Source organism: Diorhabda carinulata, chromosome 1 (assembly GCF_026250575.1).
Source record: "Diorhabda carinulata isolate Delta chromosome 1, icDioCari1.1, whole genome shotgun sequence".
Taxonomy (NCBI): domain Eukaryota; kingdom Metazoa; phylum Arthropoda; class Insecta; order Coleoptera; family Chrysomelidae; genus Diorhabda; species Diorhabda carinulata.
The window spans coordinates 14,366,186-14,379,198 of NC_079460.1; the positions used below are offsets into that span (position 1 = coordinate 14,366,186).

The 13,013-nt window shown below is 31.4% G+C and overlaps 1 protein-coding gene across 1 annotated transcript in view; it reads right to left on the reverse strand.

Moving 5' to 3' along the window:
• LOC130895442 (putative autophagy-related protein 11) overlaps positions 1-13,013 on the reverse strand; it is a 38,326-nt gene that overhangs the window by 6,577 nt on the left and 18,736 nt on the right. Inside the window, exons 4-12 of the mRNA XM_057802723.1 lie at positions 8,138-8,322; positions 7,373-7,470; positions 6,652-6,765; positions 6,041-6,303; positions 5,330-5,756; positions 5,203-5,274; positions 5,047-5,123; positions 2,523-2,608; positions 1,509-1,889 (exon numbers count right to left, since the gene is read on the reverse strand). Coding sequence (XP_057658706.1) covers positions 1,509-1,889; positions 2,523-2,608; positions 5,047-5,123; positions 5,203-5,274; positions 5,330-5,756; positions 6,041-6,303; positions 6,652-6,765; positions 7,373-7,470; positions 8,138-8,322 — 1,703 coding nt within the window. The remainder of the gene's footprint in view (positions 1-1,508; positions 1,890-2,522; positions 2,609-5,046; positions 5,124-5,202; positions 5,275-5,329; positions 5,757-6,040; positions 6,304-6,651; positions 6,766-7,372; positions 7,471-8,137; positions 8,323-13,013) is intronic.

The window sequence follows — 13,013 nt, forward strand, 5'->3', positions numbered from 1 at the left end:
TTCCTGGTCGTCGTCATTATTATCGTCGCTATCTTGACTGTTGACGATAATATTTTGTAAAATATTTTCGTCAATTGGCTCCTCACACGTTGCGAAATCATCATCAGAGAATATTATGCAAGTTCTCCATTTTCTATGAGCAGTCCTATATTCAGATCTCGCCCATATAGGCAGCAACGGAAGTACTAGGGCTCCCTGGAATAAATCCAGCGTGTTTATAACTGTCGTAAGCTTGTTCCAGGCGTCTTAAATTTTTAGAATGGCATCCAGTACTGTAATCTGCGGATGTTTACAACTGTCGGTGTCTTCATTTGTATCAAGACTGGTGGCAATTTCTAGAACCGGGTTTTTACGAAATTTTGATTTTAAAGCTCCAAGTATTTCTTGATCCAGTTAACGATTACACTCGCGTACCCATTTGCTGAAAATATCAGATGTTATCTAAGCCTTGCGATTGCTCTCATACCTACCGACAGAGATCGTACATTTTTTAAACATCTTGGGTTCTTTGATTTGCCGATAGTTATAACTTTTTTTTATTGTTTTCTCATGTCAGCTGCAACCATCACAGTTATGCTGCCTTTCAAAAGTTTTCCTCCCGACCATTTGTTACCTCTAAACTTTAGAGTTTTATCTGGCGTTAGTTTATAGAATAATCCAGTTCCGTCTGAATTTAATATTTCATTGTCAATAAATTTTGCTCTCAAATCAGTCCTCACTTTTATTTGACACTCGGTCACATCGCTTGGTGCAACCGACAACGACTGTACAGCAATTTTTCTAGCGACAATATTCTGTCTTCTCTGGAAACAATTAATCTAACTCGCCCAACAATTAAAATTGAGAATGTTTAGGTGTCAAAAAAAAATGTGCCTTTTGTTGACGCATGAGGTATTTCTCGATTACTTTGTAGCTTAAACAATTGTAATAGTGCCACGTTCACGTATTCGTGAGTCGACACCCTCATGCGTTCCGGTTTAAAAACATTCGCATTGGACAAATGTTCTATCTTGTCTTTATTTTTCTTCGCAATCGTTACATTCGACTTGCCAGCAGCTTGTATTCATTGTATTATTACACTATTTTCTTCAATAAATTTTTTGGTTTAGTAGAAGTCATTTTTGTGCGCGTACTCACTTGTTACTCGCAAATTAATTATTGCCATAAAATAAACAGTTGCATTTAAATCAGAAATACCTACGATTCATTTATAAACACGTCAACGCACGTAGTTGTAACCAGACAATTATATTTGAAATTCCGTCGTTAAAAGCGGTCGGTCATTGTAAGCACAGTCGTATTAAAGGGATGTACTGTCGGACTAAACGGACTGTATTTATAAATGTGTGAAAAATATATAAGTAATAAGTTCATATTAGGTATAAATATTTAGATACTATACAAGAAATTATGCAAGTATTTGAAGGAACTTAGATCGCATTGCGAAATTATTTATTCAACTTTCATATAATGTCTTTATAGTATAGTTTAGTGAATTTGGAAAATACCTTTTTTTGTCGTTGTCGAGCCTTTTTAGCGGCCTTTTTTTGAGCTAACTCTATTTTATTTAAAGCGGAGTTTCCTTCAATATAATTAACCAATCCATGTATATCATCTGTTGCAGAAGTTGACGAGGATGTTGCAATGGAGGAGTCAGATGATTTGATGGAAGGAGTAGGAGGTATATTTGTTGGTGAAGAGGGTAACGGTACTCTTTCTTCTAATTTACTAATAGCAGTCTTTATTTTGGCCGAATTAGTAGCACTGACATTTGTATTGGTAGGAGGATTTTTGCAAGTGTCTTTTGTTCTTTTCTCTCGTCTCTGGTGTAGTCGTATTCGTAGTCTATTCCTTAGTTCATTGTTTTTATGTGTATAATTTCCTACGGTCTAATATATAAATGTTTGAATTAATTGATACAATAAAATAAAAACTAAAATTGTATACCATCTTATTCATAAAATAATTTAAAAAAAATTAAATTTATCATTTGTTTCTATGCTCAAAGGAATAGGGAAAAAATAAACGAAACATCTTTAATATAATCTTGAATTCTTGAATATTATAGTTTTGTGAATAATAACAAAGATTTAGATTGCAATATATCTTTGCGCAGGAACACATAATTCAAAAGATTGAACATTTGATAGAGCTGATAAATATTATCAACTTCATGTTTGGAGAAAACATATTTACAATTTCTTTTATTTGCATAATTGAAAGGAAAAAATCAAACCTCAATCAATATTCCAATCAACTGAAACAACAATTATTAAACAAATAATGATCTTTGCTCAGATGTTTTATATGCCTAACTGCATATGCAGATCACAAGTCTTATTTGAAATAAAGATTACGGGAAAATTCACCTCTGCAGAGAACAATCTATCTCTATAGTAAAATGCTAATTATATTTGTATTTTCAATTTATAATAACTGCTTAATTTTAATAAGCTCCTACTACTACCCATTTATAGTGCGAGATTGTAATTAAATGAAAAATTGATAAAATAATAGATTACCGATCCAAAAACTTCACAGTAAGTGCAGTCACATTTTTTGGCTTCTTTTTGATGGTCACACACTTCATCATGTCCTTGGCAGATATCTAGACAAAGAAATATCAGTATAATAACCAACAGTATAGTTATTATATTAGTTCTTAAAATATATTTCATGATTTTAATGTTATATTATTTCTGTGATACATTTGGTAATTATTCTGAATTTTATTCTCTCTCTCGATTCGATCTTCTATCTCATACCTCTTGCACTTTATTACTGCCAATCTTTCCTAGAAACTTTACCTTTAGGTAATAATTTTATGTTCTCGATTTATTTGCAGTCCAATTTTTATTGTATCATTAATTGTTATATACACACCCTTTTTCCAAGATCAGTCCTAATTATCTAATTATGTTAACATAAGATTAATTGAATTGACTATAAAGTTGTGTCAATTTTTATAATAATAAAATATATATTATGAATATATAGTTCTTTCAATATCAATTGCAGAAGACAGTTATGCGAGGATCAATCAATATTTCATGAATAAACACAGCACTCGTACCAAATTGAAGAATGAAAAATAATGTTTACTCACCATATAAAATTCAGTAAATATCTAGCAAACCGTCCGTCCACATGGAATTGTTTACCAACGAAAACAACGAATCTTAATATTGGTCGAAGCTGTATGTACACAACGTACAGACATTGGCGTCGCTTGGCGAGATTGATTTAATTAATAAATTTATTTAAATAAATAGAAATTTAGAGGTTCTTTAGACCATGGGCGAATAAAGACAATGAAATTGCACAATGTAGTGATAATAAAAACAGGTATGAATTTAATAATAAAGATTTAGTTCTACAAACGCATCAAGTTATTTTAAATATATTTGAATGTTTTAAAAAGGAGAATATTCAGCAATCTGATAATGCAATCGTAATAAGAATTGCTGAATTAACTAGAGTAAATAAATTTTTCATTTATCGAGTAGTCACGAATCAGTTGACAAAGTTACTCTAGATTTTATACGTAGGACAATTTATAGTCTATATAAGGAGAACAGGGTTGCGACATTAGAAGTAATGCAGAAAAATATAGCAAATTATTTAGAATACAATTATACCAGCTTAGAAACATTGCGTCAAGTTTTGTCAGCATGTGGTTTTAAACACAAAAAACTAAATAAACGGATGACAATAACCGAATTGTCAAGGATCGTTCGATGATGACAAGATTATTTGCGTAAGATAAAAAACTACCGAAGTTCTAATAGACACATAACTTATCTAGATGAAACATGGTTTGACAATCACGATGTAATAAATTTTGGTTGGGTTGACAATAGTAAAAATTGCTGTTTGAATGGGCCATTTTATAAAGAGAAACGCATTATAATATTACACGCTGGAAGCAAAGTCGGTTTCGTGCCTAATGCTTCATTAATATCTGCTCAAAAAATTAAAAACTGTGCAGCTGATTATCATGAAGATATGACAGCAGAATTATTTGAAAAGTGGTTTAATGGACACCAGTAATCGTTATGGAGAACGCATCCTACCACTGGCGACAAATTCTTGAGATACCAAATAGTAGTAGTAACAAAGCTCAAATTTTAGCATTTAAGTCTGAATAAAATATTCCTATTCCTGTCAGCGATTGTAAAAATGCCCAATAAACAAAGAATTGCTTACTGTTGTTAAAGGTCTAAAATTAGAGGCAATTTATTATATTGACAAGCTGTGCAAAGAACAGGGTCATACTCTTCTCAGTATAAATATAATATAATCAGTCTCCAGAACTGAGTAAAGAGTTTGTAGAACTGGCAAAGAAAGCAGCAACAGCAGACCGCCAAAAGCTTTGGAAAAACTGCGTTGAACATGTTTTCAAAGAAGGTGGTATCAACGATTCTGTCTACCATTATTATTTATAATGATATTTTAGAATTGAAATGTATTTTTTTTTGTTTTATTTGCAAAGAATTTATTTTCCTTTATGGTTTTTGCTTTGAAATTTCATTTTCCAGAAAAAAAAAACGGATGGATGGGGTATAAAAATGGCCCAGTTCACGTCTGGTACCCTTTTTAAACAAAACTCCATTACAGGCAGATACATTTTACTTGTCTATTTACGTTTTATAATTTAATATTCAGTTGTAGCAAGTGAACGAGGTATAATGATGATTTTTTTCTAAGTTCCAAGTAGGACTACAATTAAGTGCATCTGTCTAAATGACGGCGAATAATACTATCCAGTTTATAATGATTCAATTACCTATTAATGAATAATTTCTCGCATAAGATATATATATTTTTAAAAGTATAAAAATAATTTATTTATAAAACGAGCTATCTATGCCTATGGTAGATAGATCAAACAAAAATATCGGTAAAGGTTTTTGTAATTTGCAATTGATATTTGAAGAACTATACAATTTACAAAATTTCGTTAATTTATTCAATAAGAACTAATTTAATTGAGTTATTACAAGATATTACATGTAAATTTCTTGAAATTATCATCAATTTACTTACTAGTCGTTTCATCATGTTTACATGGAGTGTCACATGTATTTTTCGCTATTGTCGATTTTGTACTTGCTATTAGAGGCCTAAAATGTACCAAAAATAAATGTAGAACTGAAAAAAATATGGCAAATGACATAAAGTATCAAGACAAAATAATCTTACTTTTCGCATTTATTTGGAATGTTTGGGTTATCTTGGAATTTATCATCGACTTCACCGTTCTTTTTAGATAATCTGAAAATAAAAGTCATAACAAAAATGGTGTAAGAACATATATGTACTCACTTACGAACTAGGAGACTTTAAAATACTATTATCAAAGACAACCTTTCCAGACATATTAGTGGTATTATTAAATATATCTTTTTTAATTTTTATGAAGTTCCTGACATTTTTATTAAATATTGGGTCATCTTTGGAGTTTTCATTATTTCTTTGTTTAAGAAATTCTTCAAATGCCAATTTAGTACAATTCAGATCATTTGGATCATGTAAAGGTTTAGAAAAATGTATGTCACATGTATTTCTAAAACTCTGTGCATTACTTGTAACCTTGGGAGTAGATATTTTTTCATCAATATTCTTTTTAGAAATATCTTCATAAATAGCTACACCACCATTCTTCAGTTTTGTACAATTAGTTTTTTCTGTTAGTATCCTAGAACTATGGATGCCATTGACCATTAACTTATTGTTATCATCAGTATTGGCGTGATCTAAAAGTAGTATAATTAAATTAATTATTAAAGCAAACACCAATGGGAGTAGGGTCAACAACACTGAAGTATATGACATATGGACATATAGACTGGAAGTCAAAAATAATAAGGATCAGACAAACGTGTAGAACACAAAATATTTAAATTCAAAACTTTCTATATATCAAACATAACAATATATTAAAAAATGAAGTGAAAATAAAATGATTATTTTTTTTCACTTGATAATGACTGTTACTGTATTAACTTTATTAACACTATCATAGAAATTTAAAACTAACTGTTGATATGTCGATGAAAATAGTTCAGGTCCACAAGGCATCTACACCTTCTGCAATATGTTAAACGATTTGAACTTTTCAAAACCATCTCATTTACTTGATCTCCATTTGCGTCTAGCATACATTCATACTTTGCAATTAGACATTCCTCACAGATACATTGTCCATTTCTATCCAATATAGGACCAGCTGGATGAAAAAATGGATCTCCTAATAATCGAAAAAAGTGATGATCCAGCCGTTTTAGATCTAAGTCGTTCTTCCTAAAAATTGTCACAGTAAAGTTGATAATAAAGTGAGAGGGTAATCCTATTCAATAAATAATTTTTGGAGGATACATATTTTTTGTTAATTTACAAAACTCTCACTTAATGGTTTACAATGTGGATAATCATTTCTTGATTTAATTTAAGCTATTGAAAATTTTGATTAAACATTAACATTTTTTAATAAAAGTTTTTCTCCAAAATCACTCCAAGTTTCTTTGAAAATAATTTGTGAGTCATTTGTCTGTTTGTTGAGAAGCTTTTTGGCAATTTTTTAACAAAAAATAACAATAAAATTTATATGGAGTTATGGAATAACTTGAATGAAGCAACATTATTACTTACTCTTGTTGGGATCTTTCCATCCAAAAGTTGCTAGTTAATACTTTTTTATGATTTCCAATCATAGCTTCTTCAATATAATATGCAACAGTGCCCTCTACCAAACTATGATCATCGCTAAAATATTTTTTTACTTCAAGATTATTCTAACAAAATTAGATAAATTGTATATTTTATTCACATATTACAATGTAATAAAATTCGCCACAACATTTAACAAGACAAATTTCGAAGATTTCTATAATGGACAGTCAAATAACAAGAAGACAGTTAAACCATTACAAGAATTTACTATGCTTTAAATAAAACAATATGGGGTTAAGAATATATGCAGATGGATGTTAAAATGAAAAAAATATATCATCTGCCAATTATAATATAGGGGGCAAAACATTGTGAAATTAAGAGAAAAGTAAACTACAGAATAAGCCCAATGGAAATGGACCACTAAAGAAAAAAAGTTGCACAAGATATAGTAACAATACAGAAAAAGAGCAATAAAGTAATAGATAGACCAAATAAAAAACACTGGGGCCAAAAACAAGAAAAACTGGAGTTTAGAAGATGGCAAAAGAGAGCGGTTGTAATGGATGCGTGAGTGCCTAGACCCTCCAACTGACATCTGAAAATGTAAAAGGAAATGGGTTCAAGAGAAACTAGAGACCTTAACTGAAAATGGTCAAAGAAAATAACAAGAGGTTACCAATTTAAAAAACTGACTTACTTAATTTTTCTGATCCTTTTTTGTTCCCTTATCCACAAATTCTTTAAATCGTCTAGGAGTCCAAACATGGCAGGTGTATCACCGGGACTAATTTGAGTCTAGAAAATTTGTTATCTATAATAATCGTATACACTTCTTAAAATAAGCCTCTTACATTCATTGAATTATAAAATTACCACAATAACAGAAATATTGGAAACATTATAAACCACAACATAAAGTATTAACTAATATGACTCCAGATCTTGGTTAATAACATGATGTTACGTGAACTCATCTTTTGTTGGAGTGAAGTTAGAAATTTCATTGAAAATGTCATACAACAGAGGGGCAGTACAGATGTTCAATTATTCTGTAGTGTTTTAAATTGGCATTTTAGCTGAATAAACCATTTTAGTAGCAAGTATAAGTAGAAGTCTCAGTATCTTTTGCAACAGCTTATTTATCTATCTTTGCATGCAAGCACTTTCGTTATCTACAATACTTAGTCATGGTTTCTCTCTCTCTAGCATCTAATGAAGACTAGGTATTTTAGATAAAGTGCATAAACTATGAATATCAATTTTTGAATTTAAATCGAGGAGATAGCAGATGTTTAATAATAAAAATAATAGGAGTTGGAAAAAAATATATATTAAATGAAGTGAAAGGCTTTAGTCAGCAAATGAGAAGAATTTATTGATTTCAAAAAGTAATGTGGTATATCATTTAAATCGTATGAATGTAGAAATTTTTCATAATAAAATTTCAGACTGAATAGCTTACCTCTAAACATTGGTGAATTCTGTCTTGAACATAATCTGTATCAAAAAAATATCTTATGAAAACACAAGTGTTGAAGTCTATCCAGCATACCGAATAATTTTTATAAATTATTACTTCAAACTCAGTGAATACTGTACTTAGATTTTTGGCAGCTGATAACATAGCCTCGTAATAGTAGAATAATCCTAAAAAAATATGAGGTTTTAGATATAATGCTTGTGTACAGATCTAAAGCACTAAATATTTTACATAGACACACACACACTCTCGAACAAACCATTGTAAAAAATGTAAAAAATATAAAATGTCGGAAAGTAAAAATATATTACCTCAGGAGGGTCCCACGTTAGTTGGATAATCCCTTCCTGCTAAGGTAGGGAGGCTGCCCCATTCTGTGGGAAGCAACTAGAGACGAAAACATCTACGCGAGAAGGCCAAAGATCGCCAGGACGCGTCTACCGCATAGAGAATGGCTGTACTCCTTCCAAAAGAAAATAAGGAGATAACGAGAACGAAATATTGGGACAGACTCGAGAAGCTTATAAATGAGTTGCATGAGTTCGTTCAACTCAAAATTAATGTACACAGAGTGAGGTGAGTTTCCACATCCACGCCAACATTACTGGTGCAAACCTTTTAACCGCGCATATCCGAACTTATTCTGAAACAACAGAAGAGGTCACGGAGATCGATGATGAGGAGGTGCCATCCAATGGAGGTCAGCGGATATGAACGTACGCAGGAAGAAAGCGAAACTTATTTGAGCTGGACAGCAAAACGGCCAAATAGTCGAAAAAACCACAACTCCACCAATCAAAAAGGCGGAGCTAAATAATACCTCTAACTGGAGACTAGGTATAAAAAAAGCCGCAAAAGATAGAGCCGAAGAAAATAGCAACACAACCAAACGCAATTATTATTCGCCCGAAGGAAAAGGATTAGTATTCTAAGGTACTTAGTTCAGTAAAGTAGGATGTTTCTGTTGAGCAGGTCTTGCGTGGACAAAATCCGCAGGAAAGCACAGGGAATATGTTAATCACCCTAACTAAAGGGAGTATTGACACAGGCCACGAATTGAAAAAAGCAATATCCGATATATTTATCAGAAGATAGGCGAGCTCAATAGTGGACCCCACTTTCGTGAGCAGCAGCCTCGTTAGAGGTAACTAATCCTGATAGGGGTCTGATATGTATACTACCATTGATCATAGCACGATACTCTTGGAGTTATCCATAAACAGGAGTAAAGGAGCACCTGAATCAATTTTACTTTTGATAAGGTTCTCCAGAAGATTTGTAGGTGGATGAACTCAGTTGGCCTGATACTAGCACAGTACAAAACAGAGGCGGTGCTAATTACAAGCAGGAAATTGGGGAATACGAGATCACATCCCAACCGTTCATTCGTAACTTGGGAGTGATTATCGATGCCACATCATCGATGAACATCAAGCAGCAAGGTTCGTATGTATAAAGGCTTCTGGAGTGAGAAACATATTATCTCGACTTACACCGAACGTCCAAAACAGATAAATGGAGCTTTGTTGTCAATAGTAGTCACATGGGTGATCACGTATGGCATTGCTATATGGGCCGACGTATTGCAGAGGTAGGAATCACGACGGAAAGTAGCATCGGTGTATCGGCTGAGTGCCCTAAGAGTTGCCAGCGCATTTCGCGCAGTGTGCGAGGATGCAGTATGTGTCATTGTAGGAATGCTGCCCATTGGAGTGTTGGCGGAAGATAGGAGATCCCTTTATCGGCAGAGAGGATCGACCACACTGAGCCCGACAGAGGTTACGAGAAATGAGCGGAAAAATAGCATAGATTGTTGGCAAATGTTATAGGACGTCTCGATCAAGGGAAGATGGACTCACCATCTTATCCCGCTGTTATATATATATCTAGCTCAACCCGATAGAAAGGTTAAATATTATCTGACCAAAATGCTCTTCAGACATTGATTCTTTAGAGGTTGAAACAGATTGCCCAAACCGCCCAACCTGTGCAGGAGTCGAAGAAAATGCGGAGCACATTTTCTTCACATGCGCTTCGGCATGCTTCGTCGTAACTGGGAAATAGCACTTCGAGGAGAGATCACGCCTGAAAATATGTTGGAAGCTATTCTCTTATCAGGAACTGTGTGGACAGCAACGAGCACGTTCGCAGCTGAGGTGCTGAAAGAACTCCGCGCTGGAGAAAAAAATAAAAAAATAAAGAAGGAATAAAATCGGGACAGTGGAAGTAGATAGTGGAAGAAGGATTCCGAGTTCGACATACCAGGCAGAACAGCAGGTCCTTAGGATAGGTAGAAGTATTTTCCTACCCTTTAAATGAAAACACACACACACTCACACATACATTATTAACTAATTAATTCTCAGACAATGGATACATAAGTATTCAAAAGTTCGGAATATATTAGAGTTAGTACACCAAAGTGTATAGTACACTTTGGTGTACTAACTCTAATCTATATTAGTTCGAAATTTTTTTAAACATATTCAAATACAAGAAAAAAAGAACTTTAAGAAATGTTACACATACATAGAATTAAAAAAAACCTAAACAATTCAAATGACATTTACAATTCTATTTTACAAATGCCAACGTAACTACTTATTTTAAGTAACAAATAATTTTTATTTTAAAAATCTTGTACAATTATATATATATATATATATATATATATATATATATATATATATATATATATATATATATATATATATATATATTGTACAATTATAAAAATGTATAAAAAATTATAAAATAAAGACCTCAATCGATGGAAACGTTAAGGAAGTTTCAATTGAAAGATAAAAAATCAAATATATATATATATATATATATTTAATTTCTTATTTCTTTTATATATGTTTATTCTTCTAAATGTTCTTGATTTTAGGTCTCTTCTCTCTCTCTCTCTCTGAAGAGACACAATAAACAAAAATCTCAATTTAAAAACTTTCCAGTTTATTTAGTCTATTAAAATTAAATTGATATTCTTATTTCAAAATTACATTAGTACACGTTATTTTAATATTTAAAATTCTTTACTTAAAGCGACAAGTAAGCTTTTTTTCGTATTTTTAATACCGTCTATTCTATAATCATCCAAGATTTGAATGAGTAATTGCTTCTATCTTTTGTAAGCAAATCGTTGTTGGTTGAAAATTAGTTTTTAGAACAGGTAAATAATTGACGTTTTGACTCATTTCAGTATTTATCAAAATGACAACTTTCATAATTGCTGAATATATATTGTAATGATAGGGGCTTTTAGAAACTATAGATTAGCTTGATTTGTTAATAAAATGATGCATAATTACCATAAATTTTAACATTGATAATACAATATAATAGATGTTTGCCTGTTCTTCACATATATCATTTTGAAATAACTCGATACATAATAAGAATATTCAATAAGTAAGTATTGTGCGCAAGCGTCGCGAATATAATTGCAAGTAGAGAAGGATAAGCCACTTCTCTATTGCAGCTTAAAATTTTTAAATTTAATTTATATAATATATAATACCATTATTTATGAATGCATTGTGGAACTGAGCTTTGCTTAATAATTTAAATGAAAAACATAATAAACATAAAATTATGAAAATATCAATGTTTCAATTAAAAATGAGCATTTTGAGTCAAATGAAGATAACAAATATTTCTTGAATTAATTCATGAGTATTCTTAAAGCTTCTGAGAAGTTATTACATAGTCGACTATATTAAGCTAGGAGGACTGATTTTAATTTAAATTGGCAATTCTGTATATTCCAGATTGGTCAAAGACTCGCTATTGTATGTTGTTGAATAAATTTTTAGCGAACATTTCCTTAAAATAGGACGTTTATTTTCATCGACTAAGTTCCAAAACATTTTATCATTACTATGGGCTTTTAAAATAATATCACTTTGCAATTTTATTATTTCTAATTATAGGTCTTCGATATTATGAAGCTTGAAATACACTGAAACTCTTTGAAGGACATCATCTTCAGTAATATTGAATGGATTTATTAAAAATATTAGAACGGGTTCTAATGCTGCAAAATCTTTAAATCTAGAAGAAAACTTTTCTATTAGCTTATCTATAATTTCTAAATATGATGTAGCAGTAAAATTTTAAATATTCAAATTTTAACTCTCAACAGTATATTTTATATTTGGGAAATGTGATAATGATTTTTCCAATATATGGGATTTCAACATCACTAACCTACATTTGAATAAATTTACTGCACTATTCATGTCAGCGATATGCTGATTTTCCCTTGTATTTTTGAATTTAATTCATTCAATTGCTGTTATATCAGTCAGAAAGCCGAGGTTGATTAACCAATCCATATTTTCTAATTGCTCGTAAAATTCGCCGCTTGATGCAATAAATTCCTTTATTTGTTGCAAAAGCATGATAAACTGCTCAAGTATTGTACCTCTTCTCAGCTACCTCACTTCAGTATGTAAAAGAATATCTTAACTGAACGTCCTCATCTTCTAAAAGTAATTTAAACAATTTGTGTCGCATAGCTCCCGATCTTACGGAATTAATAATTTTTGTTACTATCGTAAATACGATTGTTTTTGAGCATATTTCCTGATGTATGAGGCAATGATAAGAAATAAATTTCGGGAATAAGGAATCCTGTCTACATAAGGCAATAAATCCTTTTTTATTACCCGTCAGCGCTGGTGCCCCGTCTGTTTTAATTGACGATAACTTTTGTACAGATAATTTTACATCTGTTATATACTTTTTAAAAGTAGAAAAGATATCTACACCTCTGGTGCTTCCTTTTAATGGCAGAACTTTAAGGAATTCTTCTTGTTGTAAAATCAGAAAATACCATCTTCACGAAAATTGC